A 24,464-nucleotide genomic window follows, 5' to 3' on the forward strand; every position below is an offset into this window, starting at 1 on the left:
AAGACATGGAAGAATATTCACTTTTGAGCTGACATGGTAAATGTAAGCACAGCAGCTATGTTTTGGTACAAGAAAGTTCTACAACTATTCCTTAAAAAAAAATAATTTCTAGGGTTAATATATATGACCAAAAAAAAAAAAGGTTAAGACAGACCATATAACAGATATTCCACTTAAACATTGCTAGAAATAATACAAAACTCAGAATTAGAGGCAGAAATTGGGTAATCAAGCCTTTAGTAAAAAATAAAAAAATAAATTAAAAAAACCCACCTAACCAGGAAATTGAGGCCCTGGGCTCAAGTTCAAGCCCTAGTATCTGAGTCAATGAATGAATAAATTGCATATAAAACTAATGTATGGTGCTGATTTTGTCAAAAATTGCATATGACAATTCCTTACTAATAATACTGGATGCTAGGTATTATTCTGAACACCTTATTTCATTTATTTATTTTACAGGTTTATTCTGAGAATTAAGTACATTATTTAATACTGATTTTAAAGATAAGGAAATTGACTTAAGATTATAATCACATATGGGGCCGGGAGTTTGGCCTAGTGGTTAAAGTGCTTGCCTAGCATGCATGAAGACCCGGGTTCGATTCCTCGGTACCACATACATAGCAAAAAGCCGGAAGTGGTGCTGAGGCTCAAGTGGTAGAGCTCTAGCCTTGAGAAAGTCCAAGGACAGTGTTCAGGCCCTGAGCTCAAGCCCAGGACTGGCAAAAAAAAAAAAAGATTATAATCACATAATCTCCCTAGTTTGCAGCAGACCATTAATCCAAATCCAAAATGCTAACTACAATTACCTCAGTATGTTAAGCATGCAGATAAAATTCTTAACCTAATCACAGAAAACAATTATTTTTCTCACTATACTCAAAATTTGAAGTCTGGTTAAGATCTCCTCCACTAGGAGAAAATAAAACTGAAGCAGGTAAACTAGAGAAATATTCCTAAATTACTAGGCCAGCATATAGCCAAAAATTGGCAGAAATAGCTGACTCATATTTCTGAATAGAATATAATTTATTCAGAAGAATATTCTTGTAATTCAGTAATAAACATAACTCTTTGACAATCTAATATTTCTGTTTAGGGGTGAAACTACTGATTTCGTATGCCATATATTACTTCAAAAATTATTTCTTAAACAATTTCTTTGCATACACACATATGGCCCCAATTATGTAGAATAAAAAATAAGTCACCTCACTTTTCCATATACAGAGAATCAAAATAATAATAGGTGAGAGAACCTGGCATGAAGTTTCTAAACACTGATTATTCCATTAAGCAAGGAGGAGGCCTGATTCACAGAACATTTCACAGAACATAACTTATGCAGTATACTTGCACTTTGAACTCTGCAGCAGCTGGTTAAACAAGTGGACTTCCTCTCAGCTGTCTAGAAGTAGCTTTAGTAAGTTTAGTAAGCTTTGAGTTCCCAGAGGGCCATAAATAACTTTACATTGGAAGAAAGAGTAACAATGCTAAAGTTTCTCCAAGTGTAAGGAATTCCCAGTAGATTAAAATCTTAAAAAAAAAAATTGTCTATACCATCAGTCAGTACTACAGATGAAATGTTAAAGAGAATATGAGTAACTTTTACGATGCACAATGAATACAATTTAGTGAATCATTTAGCTTCACAGTGCAATACTCAACCCTACTGTGGTATTATCTTCTGATTGATTAGTATGAAGCCAATTTTATCTTTAAATCTGCACAGAACAGAAAAAGAGAACCAAGAACCAGGATAAATTAATTTTCCCCATTACTAGACATAGAAAAAATTATGCCTGCACTCTATTTAAATGCTAATGTTTAACACATTTCTTACTTACATGTTATATTTATGTAGTGGGATACCAGAGAATAAAGCTAACAGTGAATAAAATACTTAGCAAACATTTTCCATTGGCGGAAACACTATTTTATTCTGTTCCTAAATTAAACTCTAAAATTTCAACTGTCATGAGGAAACCAACAGTATTCTTTTCTTTTCTTTTTTTTTTTCCTTTTGGGCCAGTCCTGAGCTTGAGCCACAGCACCACTTATGGCTTTTTTTCCCTATGTATGTGGTACTGAGGAGTCAAATCCGGGTCTTCATGCATACTAGGCAAGCACTCTACTACTAGGCCAAATTCCCGGCCCCCAAGCAACAGTATTCTTAAAACCTTGTAGAGTTTTGAACGTAGTTTTATTTTTTCAGTGGTACAAGGATGGAACCTAGGGTCTCCTCTATCCTAGATAAGCATTCTACTACTGAGACATACTCCAAGCTTTGAACACAGCTCTGAATACATGACAGATTTTTGTTTTTCTTTTTGGAAATACTGGGGTTGAACTCAGGGCCTTATGCTTTGAGACAAATGTTCTACCACTTGATATAGACTTCCAGAGCCCCATTTTGCATTCTTTATTTTTATGTTTTTTTTGCTGGTCCTAATGAGGAATCAAACCTGGGTCTTTGTGCATGCTAGGCAAGCACTCTACCACTAGGCCAAACTCCCAGGCCTGAGTAGCTTGTTTTTAGAGAAAATCTTATGGACTTTCCCGCCCAGGCTGGCATCGCACCAAACATCAGAACCCAGCACATTGTTATTTTTGAGGTGGGGCCTTGTCTTATGCCCAGGCCATGGTCCTCCTACATTCAATCAGCAAATTCAAACTGAGAATTAGATCCTGACAACTTGCTGTATGATCTTTCAACCTGTTATATTCAGCAATTTACAAATTTTACTTCTAACAATTCATTCTTTGGACCACATATCATTTAACAATGTTTTCTAATTTTGGGCCCATTAAGTCACACATATTTTCAGATCTTACCTAGACAAAATCACTACCTTCAGTTATTGAGACAACCTTGCTACATTCTTCCTCAATTTATTAGTTTAACCAGAGCCCTCTTTTGGTAATACTGGGTTAAATTCACAACCTTACAGTTGGTCACTTATTTATAGTTTAGCATATTCGTTGTTCTTCTAGGATCTCCCATTTCTCTGCTAAGGTAAGTCGGACCAGGATCCACCTACCTGTAATTCCTGAGTGTCTCAGATGGCAGGCGACACAAGCGCCAGCCACCTAGCCAGCTCCTCGCCGTTCAAGTTAAATTTCTCTTATATAAGCTAAGACAAAGTTTGTAATACTAGTTCAAACAGTTCATTTGACCAGAAACCCAACTCTTCTGCAGTCAAGTTCAAAAGTATGTTTCATAAGTAGGAAGAAGATAACTTAAAAACCGCTGAACAAAGGTTGAAACTACCTCGATTTGTTTTAGTTCTAAGCAATTAGATGATACTAACTGTACAAAGATTTTATTCACCATCAGAAAGGGGATTAGCCAGTCTCTAAGACATTTCAAAATTAGAACTTTCTACTTACAAGAGTGTATTAACATTAATTTAAGAATCTTAACATTAAATATAAGGCAATTCTTCGATTAAAAAAAAAGAAAATGCCACCATGTCCTCTATAGGTACAAAACATGGTATCTTCCAAATAACAACTTTAGAAAAGTGCTTTGCCAGCTGGGCATGGTGGCTCATGCCTGTAATCCTAGCTATTTAGGAGGCTGAGATCTGAGGATCGAGGTTCAAAAGCAGCCTGGGCACTAAAGAACGTGAAACTCTTATCTCCAATTAATCACTAAAAAAAATGGGAAGTGGTGTTGTGGCTCAAGGGGTAGGGTGGTAGCCTTGAGCTGAAGAGCTCAGGGACAGTGCCCAGACCAAGTTCAAGCTCTATGACCCCCCCCAACTCCCGCTACCAAAAAAAAAGAAAGAAAAAAAAAGTGCTCTGCCACTTACAGTACACTTTCAGTAACTCTGAGCCTGCTGTTCTAGCTACCCAGACTGATCACTGCCTCTCCCATGGCAGCAACTATTTATTTCTTGATCCTTATACAGATGTCTGATTTGGTCTTGAACCCTCAAATTGGGCCCTGCATCCTATTTTCTTTTTCTTTTTCTTTTTTTTTTTTCTTTTGCCAGTCCTGGGCTTGAGCTCAGGGCCTGAGCACTGTCCTTGGACTTTCTCAAGGCTAGAGCTCTACCACTTGAGCCTCAGCACCACTTCTGGCTTTTTTCTATGTATGTGGTACTGAGGAATCGAACCCAGGTCTTCATGTATGCTAGGCAAGCACTTTAACCACTAGGCCAAACTCCCAGCCCCCTGCATCCTATTTTCTTTCTTAACGTTGATAGCACTGGACCATTTTTACTTGTAATTGTATTCTTTTATGCAGGATCTATCTCTCCCATAAAGTTAAAACCTTCAGATAGGGAGTGGAATAGCTTTATCTATTGGCTTTGTTTTCATTGTAAGTGCTGACACAATGCCTAACATACAGAAGATTACATTTCATGTAAGTATGACAAGAACACAGGTGAAAAAAAATGAAGCAGATGGTAAGCTTAGAAGAAAACATTACACACTTGCCTCATTAAACACCGGATACATGACTGCATAGAGGGGCATAGAAACCATGGAAGTGGTCTCAGCTTCATTCTTCATCTCTTCCATTGTCATCCTCATTCAAAAGCCAACTAACGTAGAAAAAGCAGTGCTAAATGCAAAAGAATCTTCATTCACTGCAATATTTCTTCTCTTTTTTCGTGCTAAAGAATGGGGCACAAAACACACAAAGACCTGGTGGACAGAAAGGGAAAGAGAAATTTACCTTAAAGGAAACTAAATATATGAGTCATTTTCCTTCTCAAATACAGAGCTACTACCTTATGAAAAGCTAAACTGGCAACAGCAACACTATTCATTAAGATACTATTTGTTTTGCAGGCTCAGGAATTACCCTTTTGCTACTGCTAACCTCACTAGCTAGGCACCATTCACAAAACAGTGACTCAATGTCACTGAGCTCTCCACAAAATATCATGAAAAATGATGTATCTAATTACAACATTAACAACTGTAAAAAGTATCAACTAAATGCATACTTATAGTATTTACATGTAAAATTACAATACATAGTATATGTGTTAAAATCAACAGAGATAGGGTATTAAACATGGCAAGCACCAAAGATCGGGGACAAACCTCAAAAATTATATCTACTTCAGGAAACATAATTTTGTCAGTGGTACTTTTTGATATTTACAATTTTGGGACTCTGTCTACACCTGACACAAAACTGAGAAAGGAGAAAAACTGTGGTAGTTTGTAACTAAAATTAAAAACTCAATAATACATTCGAGAACTCTGAGTACTGAGGTGAGAAGATATTGAGACTAGCTTAGGCTAAACTGTAGAATCCCAATTTAAAAAAAAACAACAGAAAGAATGAAAATAACAACAGAAATAGTGAAACAAGGAGCTAAGAAAGAAAAAAAAAGGAAGAAAGAGATTGAGAGAGGAGGGTGGAAAAAGAAGAGGAAGATCCAGTAACACAAGAAATTTTACCTTGGAGAGACTAGGAAAATTATTTTGTGTGTGCAAATGTGTTTGGTTTGGCCAGATGTGAGGCTTGAACTGGTGACCGGGACAATATCCTTGAGCACTCTACCACTTTGAGTCACAGCTTCACTTCCAGTCTCTCACTAGGACTTTTCAATGCCCTGGCTGGCTTCAACACACAATCCTCAGATCTCAGCCTCTTGAGTAGCTAGGATTATAGGGCTCAGCCACTGGCAATCAGTGGGACAAATTGTTTTTCAAAGAAAACAACTTGCTCTAAATCACACATACAGAGGCCCAGGGCTTGCTGGATCCAGATCAGATACTTTCATATCACAAAACCAAGGATGGAGTAAAAACAGAGAAGCAGAGCACCTTGTCCATCCTCATGCACTCTATCAATGAGAAATGCATATTTAGCAGCAACTAGATACTAGACACAGGATACTGTTCTTGGTCATTAAGAATTTAGTTATGCCTGATTTTTCAGAGACCTAAACTCTGAAAGACACAAGGTTCTGGCATACTACTTCAAAAGCTCCAGTGACCTGTCAAACTGGAGAGTGTTGTGTTTTAGACTATATCCTAACATCGAAGGGACACTCAGCAGCAACTCATGGCTCAGACCTGTTTCTGATATCACTAAGTTAGAAAAGGGACCCTACTTTAAGCCAAAAGTTGATCCCTGACTGAGTGTGCCCAAAAGAAAAAAACTTTATTTTACCAGGTAAGGGGATAATACTACCTGATCCTTTAACTGACTGAAGCAGACTGCATGAAGAGAAGAATGGAGGGACAAGAGCTGAAGGTATGAAAAGTTAGGGGGCCTAGCATATCCATGTAAGAGTTTTGCACAACTAAGACACTTCAAGTAGGATGTAATTATTTAATATACTACTTGACTCTAAAAAAACAACAACAAAAAAACTACAGGCATGATAAGATATAGAGAGCAGAGAGAAAAACAGTCTATGTTGACTTTGATCCATAGAAGACAAGACCATGAAACACAAGCAAAATCAGGTGGGAAAAATGGAGGAGGGGGTAACACTATCCAAAAAGAAATGTACTCATTACCTTACTTGTGTTAACTGTAATCCCTCCAGACATCACCTTTATGGTAAAATAAAAAAAAAAATAGGCTGTATGTGGAAGAAGTAGATGAGAGAAACAGCATTACAAAAATGAAGACTTTCAAAAATGGTTGGCAAACACTTTTGGGCAGGGCCAGGTAGTACACATCTGTAACCCCAGCTACTCAGGAACAAAAATCAAGATGATCAGAATTCAGAATCAGAGGCTACCCCACACAAAAGTGAGCAAGACCCAAGCCCAACCAACATGGTGAATGTGGTGATACACACATGAGGATGCAGGAATGTGGGAAACATAAGACTATCTTGGTCAAAACTGTCTGGATGCATGGCCATACATAAAGAGCAAAGTGAGAAGGGCTGGGGCATTGGGTCAAGTGATTGAGTGCCTGCTTTAAAAGTCAGAGAGTCAAAGCCCAGTACCACCAAATAGGGAGGAAGGTAGCCAAGTTTTAAATGCTAAAGAATATGGGCAATAACTAAAACCACTGATTCATTGACAAGGTTAACTGGTAACCTGCAAAGAATAGTACACTTAACTAATTTTATGTGTGTGAGGAGGCATTGGACAGCAAGTTGGGGAGAAGACTTTGAAGCCTCCCAGTGGACAGAAGATGTAATCTAAAAAGATAGGCATAGTAGAGGTCAAGGGTCATTATCAGGATAGGACTAGGAGTTACTTTCAGAGTTCCTACTAGTTAATCTAAATACAACAAACCTGCTCAACGACTTGATTTAATGCTACAGGCCAGACCTGTATCATACTTAACAACTGTAGTGTTATTACTATGGAAAATGCTCTTGCAACACCAATTTCAACTGAACTGTGTAGAGTGCACATCTACAGTTCAGACCACACAGTTTCAACAGCATTTACATATGAGCTCAAGTCAATGGAACAACAAAGGCTTTTAAAATACTCAATTATTCTGCCAATATTAATTCAAGTTAAATATGCCCCTGTCATTCTTTCCACAAGCATCTTCTGATATGGCTGAGTAGACAAGCTGCAATGGCTTCCCTAGGTGGGAAAAGCAAGGTGAGAGCAGGTCTCAGACCCCATGCCTCTGCCCAGGCACTATCCATGGAGGAGCAATTCCTGGTCACTTTCCCAGAAGCCAAGCAGCACCCGAACATTTACATCCTGGTCTCTGGAATGACAACTAATCAGGCTTGCCCAGACAATGAAGATCACAGATTCTAAATTTCAAATCTGAAATTGATGAAAGTGATCTGACTATAGCTCCCTCAGCCAAGTGTGAATTAGCTTTCTCACTGTCACAAAACACCTGACAACAATCTTCAGGCAAAAAGCCTTATTGTGCTCAGTTTCAAAAGCTTTAGTTCATGAAGGCATGGATAGTGTAGGGCAGGCTATTGGCTTCAGAATGAGAAAGGAAAATGTCCATGCTAGCTGGCTGTTTCCTTTCCCACTTTTACTACACCCGACCTACTGGATGGTGCCACGCACAGGATGGGTATTCCCCCTTAATTAATCTTCTCTGAAAAAAAGGTCTTACTAGATTTCCCTATTCCTTTTGCCATCCAACTAAGCCAACAATCAGGACTGACCACCCCATATAGATATAGTGATTTACCCATGCTCACAATTTCTAGTTAATATAAAGTAAGTAAAACTACTTAGCAGCTATTTTAAGAGTGTTGCCTTGGTTAGAGGAAATTTTTCAGTTCAAAGTAAGTTTGATTTATCAATACCTTAGCAACCACAGAATTAAGAAAAAACAACTATACTGTAAATGATAATAACTTAAGACAAAAAGCATGGGTTGTGGAGGTGTTGTTTTTAATTTGGCTGTGTGTGTGTGTGTGTGTGTGTGTGTGTGTGTGAGAGAGAGAGAGAGAGAGAGAGAGAGAGAGAGAGAGAGAGAGAGAGAGAGAGAGAGGGAGAGAGAGAGAGAGAGGGAGAGAGAGAGGGAGAGAGAGAGAGGGATTTCAAGTTTGGAATTTAGGATCCACTGTACTACCACTTAATGCACAAAAAGGCACACATTCAACCATTTTTTTTTTGAAAAAGTCCTGTATGATGTGAGAACACCAATATGAATTAAGTGTAACCAATTTCTTATTTATACTTTTCCTCTTATTTACTTGAATGTTCAAGACAGCAATCCTAATTTTTAACACAAGATGAATCAACTGTAAATACTTTCCTGGACTTTCTAGAATTGATTATCACTTGTTTCTTATGAGAAGGGTAAGACACAGATCCCTGGCTACTCCCCTGCCAATTCTTAATCTCTAGGAGTTTGGCTTTACCCAACCATCATCAGTCAGCTCAAATAAAGAGCCATCTCAGGGTGCAGAAGCATCATTTCCTGAAGGAGACCCACTCTACTCCATCTGCGGCACAAGATAACTCTAGAGCCAAAATTAACTTACTCCCAACAAAAGGAGCAGATATACAGAAGTCCATGGTAGAACAATGTCTTCAGTAGAAAAAAAAATGTTCCCCTAGAAAATTCTATACATTTCACCCCTCAGTTTTAAAAAAAATCTGGTCATTTTTGCACTGAGCAGGAACACGTGAGCTTATGTTTTTCCATTCAGGTGTATTTATTTTCCTACAGAGACAACAGACAGCACAGCAGGCATGTGACAAGCACTGGTGAATGAACAAATGAAATGATACAGAAGGCTTCATCAGTCTTACTAATGGTTTTCAAATATCAACCTTAGCATGACACAAGAAAACACAGACATGCGGCCGGAAGTTTGGCCTAGTGGGAAAGCGCTTGCCCAGCATGCACAAAGACTAGGGTTCGATTCCTCAGTACCACATATATAGAAAAAAGCCAGAAGTGGTGCTGAGGCTCAAAGTGGAAGAGTGCTAGCCTTGAGAAAGTCCAAGGACAGTGCTCAGCCCCTGAGCTCAAGCCCAGGATTGGCAAAAAAAAAAAAAAAGATTCCACCTCACTCAAGTTAGAATGGCCAGGATCAAGAAAACTGAAAACTAATAACAACAGATGCTGGAGAGGATGTGGCCAGGAGGGATCACTACTACACTGTTGGTGGGAGTGCAAACTCATTCAACCACTATGGCAAGCAGTGTGGCAGTTCCTCAAAAGACTAAACATAGAGCTCCCCTATGACCCAGCAATTCCACTACCAGGCATTTACCCAATTGTCCAGAAACAAGGACATACTAAATCCACTAGCACAACGATGTTCATTGCAGCACTATTTACCTTAGCAAAGATATGGAACCAACCCAGATGTCCCTCAGTTGATGAGTGGATCAAGAAGATGTGGTATTTGTACACAATGGAATTCTATACTACTGTCAGAAAGAATGACATTGCCCCATTTTAGGAAAGACAGAAAAAATCATAGTGAAGTAAGCCAGACTCAGACTCAAAGGAACATAGGCTCAATGGTTTCTCTCATTTGTCATAATCAGTAAAAACCTCGGGCTCTCACAGCACAGATTCGCAATAAAGCAAAACCTAGATACATAAGGCCATATAGTATGAAGCTAAATGAAAGGACCTCTAGGATATAGAAACAAAAGCCATATAATGAGTGGTTGTTGTCCTAAATGTACTATGCTATCTCTCATCTCTTTTGCTGTCGCTTGGTTATATCATATTGTTACAGTATCTCACTTTGTTATCTGATATAGTGGATATATTTGTATTTGGTTATTTGAAATTGGATAGGGAAGGGGGGAAAACAAGATGAGGGGTGGGGGAGGGGGAGGGAAATGGGGACTAAGACATGAGAAAGGGTATCAATGTATGTGAATTAATGCACCTTCTATCTGGCAAATATAATGTAACCCTTCTATTAATTACAATAAAAATATATGAAAAAAAGAAATGCAAATCAAAACAAACAAACAAAAAAAGAATTAAGGTCTGAACTATGGGTTCCAAGTAGACCTTTTATTCTTAAACTATTGTCTTTGGTTCTGAACAAGTCTCTTTATTAGTTTTTTTTTTCTTTAAGATGACAATTAGGTTGTCATTTCTAGGTAAGAGATGATATGAACTCGATCATAAAGACTTTATTAAATTTTAAGATGCCAAGCATTTTATTTTGGCTCACTTAAGTAGCTATCCAAAAAGTACATATTTTGCAATGAATCCTCACATCATTGGAAAATCCAATCTATATCATATTTGGAAAAATGTCTCTTCACTAAGCCACATTTTATAGATATTTAATGCCACTAACTAGTCCAAGCACTCCACCTATGTTTATTTCATAAACATGAGGTCAAGACAGTATGACTGACAGAACAAGTGCTTGTTGCACCATTAAGTAACAGCGGTTTTAACTAAAACATCATTTAAAAGTTGAGGTGAAAAGGTCCATGGCAAACAGCTTTGGCAAATTAGAACTAAATGCCTTAGGATATAAAAATGTCCAAATGTAAAGGTGTGCTGGATTCACTTTATTTGTTATCGATCTCATTACATCTGTTAGAGATAATATTCCTTTTATGAAGCAGACTCCATGCTAGGACCAGGTTAGTAAATCAGTCATATTAAATTTATAATTTTAGATTATAAACTTAAAATTTGGAATGATTTGGATTTTCAATGCCCCTTAAAGGCCCAGGATGTTAAAATCTTGGTCCCTCCAGCAGTGGTGGGAGGGAGGAACCTTGTAGGAGGTCAAGTGTAAGGACATGACCTTGAAAGGGTTACAGGCATTACTTCCTCTATCCTTGCTTCCCAGGCTTGAGATGTTAAGTCTGTGCATTGCTCTCACCCTGATGCAATACATCACCACATGTCTAACAGATAGATCTTGGGCTGGAAACTCAAAAAGTTTGGCCAAAATAATCCTTTTACTCTTTAGTTTACTGTATTCAATATTAGGTTATAGCAATAAAAGAATCTGGTTCAAAGAAATATTGCTGTTGACTATTAGCTATTCACAAGAGGAGCAGGCTAGAGAAAGTATAGAATTCTGTAAAGCAGAACCTAATTGGTGTTTCCTGCAGATTCAGAAGACTAGAATGCTGAAAGGAATGCAGCCAGAGCAGGCCAAGATCACTTTCAGATGAAAATGAGGCAACCGGACTAGAATTTATCTTTGCTATACATCTACTGCAAAAAAAAACCCCAAAAAACAAAAAACAAAAAAAAACAAAATAAAACAAATGTATTCTTTTTTAGAAGTGATGTTACAGTTTATCTGATGGAGCATATTTCAAGCCAGCAAAATAACTCAGGAAGTTTGGCTAGAAGCAAAAAGAAGTAAAATATTAAAATCTAAAAAATGCCTAGCCTGGCCAGAAAAAAAAAAAAAAAAAACCAGAAAAGATGCAGACAAAGCTAGTGCAGCTGCTGGTGTGGCTAAAAAGCCAAGTGCTTTGAACCAGGAAAATGGGAGAGACAGCTCAGGGCAGCTCAGGAATCTGAAGGCCACAGCACCCCTCACATGCTCACAGGCAGTTTGCAAACTTGTAGCAGAGTTCCCAGGACAGATCTTGAGAAAAGAATCCTGAACACCCAGCCAGCCTGTAACTGCCTAGGAAATTGTTTCCCCAGGAATCCTTTCTTTTGCTGAGCCCAGAGGGCTCTCAGGCAGTTGTAAGCTATGGTTCAAACATAGGTCCAGGTATGGCTCAGGCTGAAGATGGCTTTAGCACACGCCACCTGGTCCCCCAGCGGACCATAGGAAAATTGGGGTCATAAAGGGTACATTCAGATTTCAAAAGAAGGCCTGTGAAAGCAGGCAATAGGCTGCTGGGTCAGAGTCCCTGAAGCAGCCAGTAACCAAGAGGGCAATGAATGGAACTTTGGGGCCAAAGCTCTTACCCAAGGAAGAAAGATATACAATGCTGACAGGGTCTGAAGCCAATAAGGCAGTGAGGAGTGGGGGTGGGACTGACAGTGCCTTTAGGTGTTCCCATTTACCTTGCTGTGAGTGGATGCTCACAGGGAACTTTAGGATTTAATGTCTGCCTTGCTGGGTCTTGAGTCCTGTCTGAACAGCTCTATCCCCTTATTCCCTTTTGGAATGGTAATCTATACCATTTTCTCTATCGTAGAATCATATCTCTTCCTTTTTCATTTGTACAGGGACTCACAGCTGAGTATATCAAATCTTTCAGCAGACTTTTGACTAGGAAACAATGCTGGAATAGTTAAGACCTTGGAGCTCCTAAAAATGGTCTGAAAGCATTTTGTCTGTGATGTAGACCTATGTTATGGACCTTTGAACATGGCACAAAAAGGCCCATGTCTTTCTACTCAAGCCTGGTTTGTAATGATACCAGGAAGACTTGGGGCTTGGTGGGAGGTCCTTAGTTTTGGAGGCATGCCCTTCAAGAAGATAATAAGGAACCCCAGGCCTCCTCCTTGCTCTTTGCCTCTGGGCCTTTGTGAGGTGAGCCATTTGGCTATGATCATACTATGTCACCAAAGGTACAAAGCAACAAAGCCAAATAAGTGGATGGCAGTCTCAAAATTGTGAAACAAAACAGAGTTCTTCTGTGCAAAATCTTAACTTCTCAAGACTTTTTGGTCTCAGTGACAGAAAGTCTATCACAAGAGAGCTAAGGTCCCCCCAAAATATCCGAGATACCCAAAGGAAAACTGAAACAGGACTGGTTCACTTATACTTAACAATATTAAGAGCACTGTGACTAAAGAAATGAGCATACTTTTATCATGTATAAGATGGTGATGATGTTATCATTAAGACTGCTTTGAAGACTGTTTAGTATTATAGACAGAACAGTACATGAGACATAGTAATTATTTCATATTAGTTTTTATGACTAAGGAGAGAAAACGAATGAGAAGTCCAACCTAAGATGATATGATTCATCTCTCTACAAGGCAAGCCCGCTCTACAATCACCCCTAAAACAGGTATCATGGAATTTTTGAAGCCAGAAAAATTGGTAAAGTTAAATAGTTTTAAACTTCATGACAGTACCCTTTATTTCAAATAAAATCTTTCATGGCTCTATATATGCTAACCTGCTCATTCACTCAGTGAATGCGTTTGAACCTACAGGTTAGTACTGGTGTCTCCCTCTCACAGCTCTTCCAACAAGATTAAGAGCTAGCAGACGATACCTAGACCAGGAGTTTTCTGTAACTCTGTGTCCAATCGCAACCTAAACCAGTAATTTACCTTTAGCCTCATCATACATGTTAAAACACTGAACTAATTTGAATGTTAAAATCTTAAAGTGAAAATAGCTAAATATTATCTGGTCCAATCTCCAACTTTTCCCATTTAGAAATTTAAAAAAATCACATTAACAAACAAAACAGAATAACAGACATTTTAATCAAATATACTTCTGTGCTTGCTATTAAAGTCTATCAGAATGGATGTGTCAGGTAGTCTGCCAAACAAAACTACTTCAAATTAACCTGCCCTGCTTTCTGGGTCACCCATGACACAATGTGAACACCCAGGACCTGCAAAATCCAGGAAGCCTGCTCTGGGAATGTAGCTAACTCGAATGTGCTCTAGGTATTATACTGCACAAGGTTGGGCATCTTTCACTTGGTATTAATGAGATCTCACTTACCTTGAAAGTTAACTCTCGTTATGCTACGTGCACAAACAATATACGAGGAGTACTGGTTCTTAGCACACATCTGTGGTCAGGATACAAGTAAGATTTTCTACATTATAACACACAACATGGAGCAGGAAATCAGTGCCTCATCTGGACCAGGAAAGACCCAAGTTTGAGTTTTGCTCATTTGGATACAATCACCTATGATCTCATTTCCTAAACTGTTAAAATGTGAAGGAACTAACAACTGAAGCACTCACTCAATCTCACAGGGTTCTCAAGAAGTACTAAGTGTATTTAAAACATTTAGTATAGTAGCTGATATCCAACAAGCACTTAATTTATACTGTTACTGTTATGAAACAGTGAGGCCAAAGAGATGCCTACAGACCAAGCTGAACTGCAAGACATACAAAGTGGTGTCTCCTTCACATCCATAAAACAAGCGCCTGTCTTGCCTTGCCTTGCCTTATTCTAAGCATACGAAAGAATAATATACACTGACAACACAGTATCAAGTCACTTACATAATAACTCATTTTCAAATCTCTTCCCCCCTCATTTGTCAAAATGGAGAGAATAAGCAAATCTGAGTCACTTAGAAGAAACATATGCTCTAAAACAAATTACTCCAAGTTTGGGGGCACAAAAAGAATTTGGCCATCAAATGCACCTTAAAAGTACTTACAATACTAATGACAGAATTGCCCTTTATTCTGTTTCCCTGCACATAGGTCATTCCTATACATAAAGGAAGTTGCATGCTGGAAAAAGGCTGGGTAGTACATAAAATTGAGACATGGTCAAAGATCTTCTACAGACAGTTCATAAAGGAAATAATCTACACAAGAAACCAAAAGTTGACAACCAGAACAAAGAGATCACTACTTCTGAACTGGTTGATGGAAATGGAAACAAAGATAAAAATAGCAAAAGGCTCCTAAGATAGCTGGGAACTGGTTGAGAGGAAGGACATCTATCTCTTTAGCACCCCCTCCTATTCTGAATAAATCTGTGTTAAATCCTGATCTAAACAAAATCTAAGTGAAGACACTTGTTAAATGGGAGGAAAAATAAAAGGTTTGCTACAACATGTTCAAAGATGAGCGTTATCCATGAGCAACTCAGTGTAGCAACTCATGAATGGACTCCTGAATTGAATTAATAGCCAACTAGTGTTCAATGGTATGGGTCACTTAATCTTCCTTTGTCTCAGTACTTGTGATCGTGTGCTTTCACTTCTTCAATATAATGTAAGGGCTTTCCATTAAAATCTCTCAGAAAACCAAATATAAAGCCCTGGGGGTATTCTTAAAGTTCTCTACACTTTAAAGTACAGTTGGGGTCTGTACTAACCTGGGTTAGGTCTACTAGCACTGCATCTCTTAAAGATGCCCACTCTTGCATTTACTTACTCCAAATTGTCCAAGGCCCTTACAATCTGCAACTTGGATTTTCTTTGCAGCTAATTGTGCCACACAGAACTACCAATATTGATTTAAAAAAACAATCTTTTAGGCCCAAGAGCTAAGTAACCCTGGCTCATCTGATTCCACTCAAGTACTACCACTGAACTTCACCTTTTGCTCCTTACTGGATCTCAAACAAAGCTACTAGTCACAAGAAGAAATGGGGCAAAAGACAGTTATCTTTAAGAAAATATTCTATTCACACTTCCTTGTACAGTCTTCACCAGGTAAAATGTAAGGCAGAATCTCAGAAACCTCCCAAGTTTTCACAAAATTACCAAAATGCCAATGAAATAGGTGTAAGACATCCACAAGGACCACAGCATTATTTAAAAGCCTTTGAAATGAAATAAGGAAAGCCTGCTGCAATTGGCTCTGCTGGAGGGAGCAGTTGCCTTCTAGAGGCCAGGTCTGACTCACTCAATGTTCCCACCTGGCTCTTTCAGTATAGACTTACATAAGTATGAGTGAGTGGTAGGGGGAGCATTTTAGGGTTTGTCATTTTCCTTAAAACCCATCTCAGCTAGATTCCAGGTCATCCTGAACAAAGGCAGAATAGCTTGAGTAAAGCAGAGACAGCTGTCAGTACCAAGGACCAGGTGACCAGCTAGAGAAACTATTATTATTCCCCTTTCTATCAGCTCTATGGTCCCACATTATTAAATAAACTAAAGCATGGAGAAATACCTCATACATATTAAAAAGGGTGAGTGCCAAAGAAATGGTCTTTGTAAACTGCCCTCTCCATCTACTCACGTACAGACCAGCTAACTGAAGTTCTACCCATTTTTCCATCTCCTACATAGAACTCTGATTAGTCAAGGCCAGGAAGTGTTGGTAGGACATGAGTCCATGATGCCCTTGAAGGTGTGCACACCTGCGAGACATTGAGTGACAGTACAGAAACAGCAACATGTCGGTTGCCATTCTGCACACATTATGAGTGTACCGTCTCAGACACGACCCTAAAACACTAAAACAGTTCAGTGGACATGCTTGTCATTTTTTGAATAAAACACAAAAAAGAAAGAGAAGTAGTAAAATACACAGGGGATCACATTCCAACTGATCACAATTAATGTCTTTTAGATCCAGAAAGAAAGGGCTAAGAGACTCTCTCTTACCAGTGGCCCGAATCCAGTCACTGACAGGAACCTCCCACCAAGTGTAGCTCCCAGCAGAGATTTTCCCCACACCATTAACAAATACTTCACCTGGCACTGAAAGGGGGTCATCTACTCTCATGCCAGAGAAAAATGGTGTATGCTAAAATTGCTTGTTATTCTCAATCATGTTAACTTCCTGATGTGTTGTTGAAAACAACTGCCCAACTGACCATAGCATTTAAGATATAATTCATGGTAACTTTAACTCCAAGGCTAAATGGCCCTCAGCCACAGTATCCATTTCACTGCAATGATTAAGTCTCTTTCCATTTGGCCAGCCCGAATTCAAATCCTGACATCTAGATCATGAATCCTCTGATCTTCTACACTGGAGATTATACTGGCTAACCTCTTAGGGCTGTTGTGAAGATCACATGAGATGATATAAAATGCCTGACACTAGGCCTGACACTTACTGCTCAATAAGCTGTATTGGATTTCGACTTATTACCAAGTAGATTTAAAGCAATTTCACACATACTATATGCTCAATTCATATATAATAAATGAATGAGCCAAAGGATTACTGCTATGCTATTTAGTCTTACTTCCAGTGAACTTAGTATTTCCAGGAGGCAAGCCTGACTGACTCAGCATGTTCCCACTGTTGCAAGACTGCTAATAAAATTCTCTTCCACCCCTTTCATTCTTCCTTCCTCCTTCCCCCTCCCCAGCTTTTACCCTAAGACTTATTTAGCTTTTATTAGAGAAAAAAAGTGGCTTAAAATGCTTAGTAACAATTCTTAGCAAAATTCTTAGTCTTAACAATACGAAAGATAGAGTACCTCAGTTCCATCCAGGCAAACTAGTTACATTACATAAAAACATTATACTTTTACTCAAGTTTCAAGTAACATCAGGACTGGCTCATACACTAATATTTTATAGCCAAATACTAGCAATAACTTTTTGACAATTATCCTATGGGAGAGTGAACCAACAAATCTATGAAAGCATATAACATAGCATCTTATAGCCACTGAATATATTTTATTCCATTAATGTTATACTAGAAGAAGTTACAGAATCTGCTACCACCAAAATCCAGCCTAATAAATCCCTGAAATTTTGATTGCAAGTTTTCAAAATGATGTTTTATTCTTGTTAACTCTTGAGGCTTAAAGCAAACAAAATATTACCTTAAGACCCGCTGCAATACTATAATAATTTTCAAGAGGCCAAAAGGTAAGTACACCTGAAAGAACATCTCAATTTTCCAGTTACTACACTTAACGTAAATGATCTTAAGGGTAAAAGTCACTAAGAACATCGTTAAGAACAAAGAAAAAGAAGGGAGTTCAAGACAGATTCAAATTGTGGCTCTAGCATCTTCTCTCAGATTCCAACAATTTAACCGCATTTCTGAGCTTAATAAATGCATTTTCTAATACTCTTGGTTTCTTCAGCTACAAAGTAAATGTTAATACTACCTAAATGAAGTAGATATTTTGGGAACAAAACCACGGTAACACCAGGGAAAATATAGAGTCCACTCAAACTTTCTTTCATGTTTATATCTGCCTATAAAGACCAGTGCCTGCTCAAAGCAGGGAAGCAGCAAAGTCTACCGAAATTTAGCTATAAGTAAAACCGACGTCATATCCCACAAAGACTCCCTATTCAGATTTTCGAAATCTCTAAGAAAAATCAGCACTTTTGAACAATTTCTATTAAGCTTTTGGCAGCAACTCCTTTGCATCTAACTTAACCTAAACTTTGGTTCACTTGTAACACACTTCATCCTTCAATTGGCTATAATGCAAAAAAAACGGTATTAGCTTTATTTATCTCTGTGTTTCTGTTGGGAGCAGAGTGCTTGAGGCACTCTGTGTGCCTTTATCATTCATTCATTCAGCAAATACTGAATACTTCAGTGTGAATGGCAGGGTACAACACAGGGCAAATAAGACCTTGGTTAGATGCCTCCGAGTGAGGAAGACAAATATTTATCAAATGACTTCCGCCTCTGATAGTGGGAAGGAAAAGAACAGGGGGAAGATTGGGTGGGAACTCATTCCTGTGTGTGCTGGGAAGGTGGGGGTCAAGCACCCCTGAGGTAAAACATCTTAACTTGCACTTTGAAACAGTACAGAAGTTGGCCAGATTTGGGAAAGGGAAGAGGAAACAGTCCAGGTAGAGCAAAGGTCCCCAAGATAAAAAGTTCCCTGGGTCAAGAAGAAGCTGAAAGTCAAGATAAATGCCAAAGGATGAAGAAATGCATAGGAGACAGAAGACACATTCACAGTATTAGACATAGTAAAAATGTAATACCTAAATATAAGTCACAGTCTTTTTCTTACATAAAATAATGTATGGTTGGTAAAAAAAAAAATTCTGTGCCAATAGCAGGGCTTGAACTCAGGATCCTGCTGTCACTTGACTTGCTAGTCAGCACACTACCAGTTGAGCCACACCTCCAGTCTGGCATTTTGAAAACCAGCTGGAGATGGAATCTCCCAAACTTTTCTACCCAAGCTGACTTCAAACCCCAATTCTTCTGGTTTCAGCCTCCTTGAACAGCTAGGATTACAGGTGAGAATGACTGGCTGGAACTAAGCTTTTACTTCACAATATTAAAAGATCTGTAGTAAGAAGAATCTGGACCATAACTTGTTTCCAACAGTTACACATCAAATGATCCTGGGCAAATCACTCAACTAAATGAACCTCTTCCATTCCCTGTAAACTGGAATTCTATTATTCCACTACTGACAAGACAGCGATAATAATGTACGTAACAATAACATATAACTTGTGTAGACTTTGCTTCCAAGAGAGACAAAAGTGTAAAGAAGATGTCCTAAGTTCTACATGAGATGATGTCAACAAGCTAACATTAGACTTCTTCTGAGAACAAATGCAGACATTGGTAGGCTATAAACCATAAAAATACAACTCTGGCATACGACAGGACATTTCTTTTTCATCCTACAATAGGTGAGGTACCATGAACCTCACCTATGAAGAGAACTTAAGACACATGAACAAAAGACAGGAGCTAACATTACACAGAAAAATTACTCTGAATTTTACTTATATCCGAATTTTCCTTACAGTTAAAAGGCCTTTCCACAACCACAGAACTACCTATCAATTAGAAGAAATCATTTCACACTTCCCTCCAAAAAGCCTGCATTCTATAATCACTGACTTTCATCCAGTTTATGGCCTACCCAAACTATGATACCCTTCAGTATCTGCACTACCCAAACTATGATACCCTTCAGTATCTGCACTACCCAAACTATGATACCCTTCAGTATCTGCACATAATTCTTCCATTTGTTTAGCTGGCTCTTTCTTACCTGTGTATTTTCCTTAAACTTTTTTAAACTTACTTTATTCCAGATGTTACTTCACTCCATAATACCATATTATGCCTTAATTTCTAATTCTTAAATCATGTTAAAAATAAATTACATTAACTTCAACCAGAAAAGTATAGTATTTTTAATCTTAGGAAATGTTTTCTATTTAAAAATTAAACAAAATGTTACAAATAATTTTGTAGTGCACTGAACATACAGCACATTTTGATAGTGAATTTTTCTAACAAAAAAGCATGATTACTTCCTAACTATCAGTTTATACCTTGATGGATATAAATTTATCATGAAGAAATTCTAACTTCAATGAACACTCCTACAATTCTATTTTTAAAAATTATCCAACGATTGGATAGTGGGTCCATAATAACCAGAGGCTAATTCTAAAAAAGCACATTGCTTCCTGTGCACGATAAAATATAAGAATCATTTTAGTATAAGTTAAAACTCAAAGATTACCCTAAGAAAGATAAAATATGCAAGAGTCTGACTTTATTATTGTAAACTTACATATATGTATCCTCAAGTAAAGAAAATAAGGAAGAAGTAAACATCTCAAGCAAAATGATGTTCCAAGAAATATGCACTGTTTTCTGGTCATTATTAGAGTACTAAAAAATGATGTGTTCTCCTTGATGTGTTTAAAGTAAGTTATGTGAAAGTACCAGTCTCACTGTTCTCAGTCATACAAAATGAAAGTAAAAGAAAGCTTCTGCAAATGTGGTATAACGCTAACCATTAACTAGCCTTAAAAATCCGTAAGAGTAGAATTTGTCACTTAGTATTCCTCTACTAAAATGGAAAAAAAAAAAAGAACTCTAAACTAAAACTGATCCCTACTGTCATTGGTGGTGGTTGTTGGGTTTTTTTTTTGTTTGTTTTTCTCAAATAAATTGGAGAGGATCCTTTAGTGAAGTATTTCATCCTACTTCAAAGACACAACTTTTTCATCTTCTTAGAAATACACAAAATATCATTTACTGAGCAGGCTCCTCCACACCTCGAATTAAAACAACCCAACAGAAAACCCATCTCCTCCGTGGTTCTGGAGCCCGGAGTTCATCTAGATGGAGGAGCCTGCCCCGAGGTGTGTGACCTTGGGCCCGCCACTCACTCCCGGGCTCCGGGTGCACATCCCTGGGTGGACGGGAGCCTCCTCTGCTGGGGTGTCACAGCAGAGGGTCAGCCTCCAGGCTGGGGTGGGGGGGGAATCTCCTCCTTCCGAAACCCGGAATTGAATCCTCACAACTGTCAACACCGGGCTCCTCCTTCCTCCGGGCCCCCGCTTCCCTCAGCAGGGCAGAACCCCAGTCACCCCCGGAGCACCCCTGCGAGCACCCCTTCCTTCCTCCCCGCCGTCCCCAGCCACACCTTCGAGGCGGAGGACCCCACCCCAGTCACATCCGCCCCACCCCGAGCTCTCGGGCGCCCAGGCCGGCCTCGCCCTCCCGGTCGCCGGGCTCCAGGGGGGGCTTTCCGGGGGCAGCCGGGCCCGGCCCGCACTCGCCCGGCGCCGCTCGAGTAGGGCGACCTGGGTCCTCCCACCGGGCCCCGCTCCCGGCCGCAATTGCGACCGCCCCGCCGGCCACCACCGAGCGGGCCCCCAGACTCCGGCCTCGGCCCCCCGAGTGACTCCACGCCTCCGATGCTCCTCGCGAAGCTACGCGGTGGTAACCCCAAACCCACAGCTTACCGGCAACTGAGACCCCGACTTCACTTCCCACCTCTGAAGCCCCCCTCAACTCCGGGATCGATTCACTCCGGCGACGCCGGAAGGACCCGAGAGGAACCAGGCGTTGTCCGGAATCCTGCCCTGCCGGAGTGGCGCAGGGGCTTATGGGGACTCGTAGTTCCTTTAGTCAGCGTTGCCTACGCTTCCTGCACAAGAGAGACTACATTTCCCTTCAGGCAATGCGAGGAAACCGAAGGTGATGGGTGGGGTTATCTCTTGCCAATAGGAAGACACGCCGGGCCTTTGCGGGAGGAGGTGTGATAAAGGAGAGGGCGAGCTGAAGCGAAGGGAAGGGCGGGGCCGGCTCTCACCTGAACCAATCCGGGCGCAGGACCAGCCCGCTGGTGCCTCACTCAATCAGGGGGCGGGGCAGCGGAGCAAAGGAACGGGGGCGGGGAGTGTGGGGGGGGGGGAACGGTGGTAGGGAGCGACGGGCGAGTAGGCACGCAGCACGGGTGGTGAGCAAGCCTCCGGGCAATAGCCGGGGAGCTGAAGGGCGAGGCATAGGAACTTGCCTGGAGCCACCGGCGCCTACAAGCTCCGTTCCCAGGCTGAGCCCGGATTCTTCACAGAGGCGCCCGTGCGGGCTCCGAGGGCAAAGCCTCTGCGGGTCCCTAGGGGTGGAGAAGAGCCACAGCGGGGTCCTAAGAGCGGGGGGGGGGGGGGGGGGGGCACCAGGTGTTCCTGCCCTGGCGCGAACTGAGGCGCTGCAGTAGGAGCTACGGCGGGGGCGGAGCCACGGTGGGGGCGTGGTCACAGCCGGGGTGGAGCCACGGCGGGGCGGGACCAAGGCGCTCCAATTCGCCATTTGGATTTAGGGGGCGGGGTCTGAGCCGCGGTCAGAGCCCGTGGCGCCGCCTGGACCCGTAGTTTCCCGGTTGAGACCCAGGCAACCACAGAAGCCTAGCGCCGCGCCGTGCGTCCGCTCAGCCTCAGCGTCCCTCCGGGGTGGCAGGTGCGTGGGGTAAGCGCGGTGCCTCTTCCCGGTCTTTCCCCACCCGGGGTAAGCACCTTTGGATAGGATTATCACGAGTCTGCTGCTTGGGGTTCGGAAACCGGTGCGAGCCCATTCGGGTGGAAGAGGCGCTTTCTGGGGCTCGGAAGAGGTGCCGGGGTGCTGGGGGAGCGCTTGACCCTGTGTCTGAAGGGCGTGGTTAGCGCTTGGGGTGTGAGGAGCCTCAGCACTGTCCTGGGAGATCTGAAGATTGAGAGGAGGCTTGCTGATTGAGACCTAGGTGGGTGGAATCCGGGGAGGTACGTAGTTGGTAACAGGCAAAAAATAATAAAAAAAAATCTTTGATATCGAATTACTCCAGAACTATTTCACTAGGAAAATAACTTTTGCGTTCTGCGATGTCTGCGCTTTGCATTGGTGTATCAGCTTGTCCTGCTGCCGTCCTGGTAATATCCAGGGAGATTGCGTTGCAGGTTTCTCGAATTGCAAGAGAGACCTGGATGAAAGAAGCAAATGCAAAAGCACGAATAGTCAGGATCCCGTAGGTTCCGAGGGAACCTGGCAGAAGTATAACTTTTGCCTGCAATAACGTGAAAATAATATTTGAACGGGTGAAAACTCAGCTTTGCTTATAGTGGCTCTAGTATACGGAAACAAAGACCCGGACTCAGACTACAATAGGAGCATATGGTGTATTTCATTGCCATTCCTTAGTCTCTCATTTGCGTATGAGAACGTTAGTATGGTTTCGTTTAAATCAAGAGTCCAAGCAAAGCGGTCTGAGAATCTTTTCTCTTCAGAGACAGTATGTCAAACGATTGCCCGTATGCTCAGATTTCAAATGGCTGTAGTGTCTTGAAAGCCCAGTTTATTCTGGGTATTAAAGCCATGTGAATGTATTTATAATACCTATGGGTAGAAGTAATGTAGTACGACTCGGTAAAGCTGTGAGTCACACTGCCTTTGTGTAACTATGACAAAATTGCTGCCTATTTCTAGAAAAGTAGTAAGAATGCATTTGCCTACTTCATTTTCTTTTTGTTATAGAGTTCACCATATTATATGGCCTTTAGTCACAGGAGCATATAGCAACATATTTTGCTAGGTAATGCCTTTGTGACAGTTGGAGTATTTCAGAGTCTATCGGCATACTTTAGGTTTTTTGTTTTAAACTACAGTTAATAAAATGTAATCGCATTCTATATTGTGTTTCCTTGATCTGCTTAGGATTTGAATTTGATTTTTGTAATCTGCACAGCTCCTTTGGGAAAAGAAATAGTTCAAGGGTATTCTCTCGATAGCCTAAAGTTTAGTCCTACTTTCTGTTACTACTGATAAGCCTAGGTAACATTAAAAAAATTTACCAGTTATAAAGTGGAGGAAATGTCATTGTTACATTTCCACATATTTATAATGTGTATGCGGATCTCTTACCCTTCTAGTAACTTGCCCATGAATAGTCCTCATACACTAGAGAACTACATAGGCAATTCTTAGAAAAACAGCTGTTTTTAGACCATCACCAATCAGAGCCGGTAAGTATTAACAGAAGCAAATAACTTAGAAGGAAGAAAAGGCAACTGTAGCCATTAAACATAGTAACTGTGGTAAGACAGGATTTTATCTTTGCTTCATCCCTGTAGAATCTGTGGGTCTATGTGACCTGGTGATTTGGGAGTGTGAGAGACCAAGTACTCTGGTGTGCTAAAGCTTGGTGTGATTGCACTTGTTATTTGTGATTAAATGGATTTTTCTGAATTGTCACAGATTTGCAGGATCCAATACTGAT

At 40.4% G+C, this 24,464-nt stretch overlaps 2 protein-coding genes across 5 annotated transcripts in view; one reads left to right on the forward strand and one right to left on the reverse strand.

The window, feature by feature from the left end:
• Pdcd10 (programmed cell death 10) overlaps nucleotides 1-21,768 on the reverse strand; it is a 38,953-nt gene extending 17,185 nt beyond the window's left edge. The window contains exons 1-2 of the mRNA XM_090338553.1: nucleotides 21,682-21,768; nucleotides 4,450-4,659 (exon numbers count right to left, since the gene is read on the reverse strand). Of these exons, the coding sequence (XP_090194679.1) occupies nucleotides 4,450-4,545 (96 nt within the window). The 5' untranslated portion in view covers nucleotides 4,546-4,659; nucleotides 21,682-21,768. The remainder of the gene's footprint in view (nucleotides 1-4,449; nucleotides 4,660-21,681) is intronic.
• Nucleotides 21,769-22,571: 803 nt separating this feature from the next.
• The window catches only part of Serpini1 (serpin family I member 1), a 68,045-nt gene continuing 66,152 nt past the window's right edge, over nucleotides 22,572-24,464 (forward strand). For 2 of the 4 annotated variants that reach the window (XM_090338569.1, XM_090338598.1), the window contains exon 1: nucleotides 22,572-22,675. The gene's annotated coding sequence lies outside the window, so the exon portion shown is untranslated. Of the gene's footprint in view, nucleotides 22,724-24,464 lie in introns of all 4 variants that reach the window. The other 2 variants (XM_090338580.1, XM_090338590.1) reach the window with 2 other exon arrangements.

The sequence above is a fragment of the Megascapheus bottae genome, chromosome 1 (genome assembly GCF_031878675.1).
Source record: "Megascapheus bottae isolate mThoBot1 chromosome 1, mThoBot2.hap1, whole genome shotgun sequence".
Classification (NCBI taxonomy): Eukaryota; Metazoa; Chordata; class Mammalia; order Rodentia; family Geomyidae; genus Megascapheus; species Megascapheus bottae.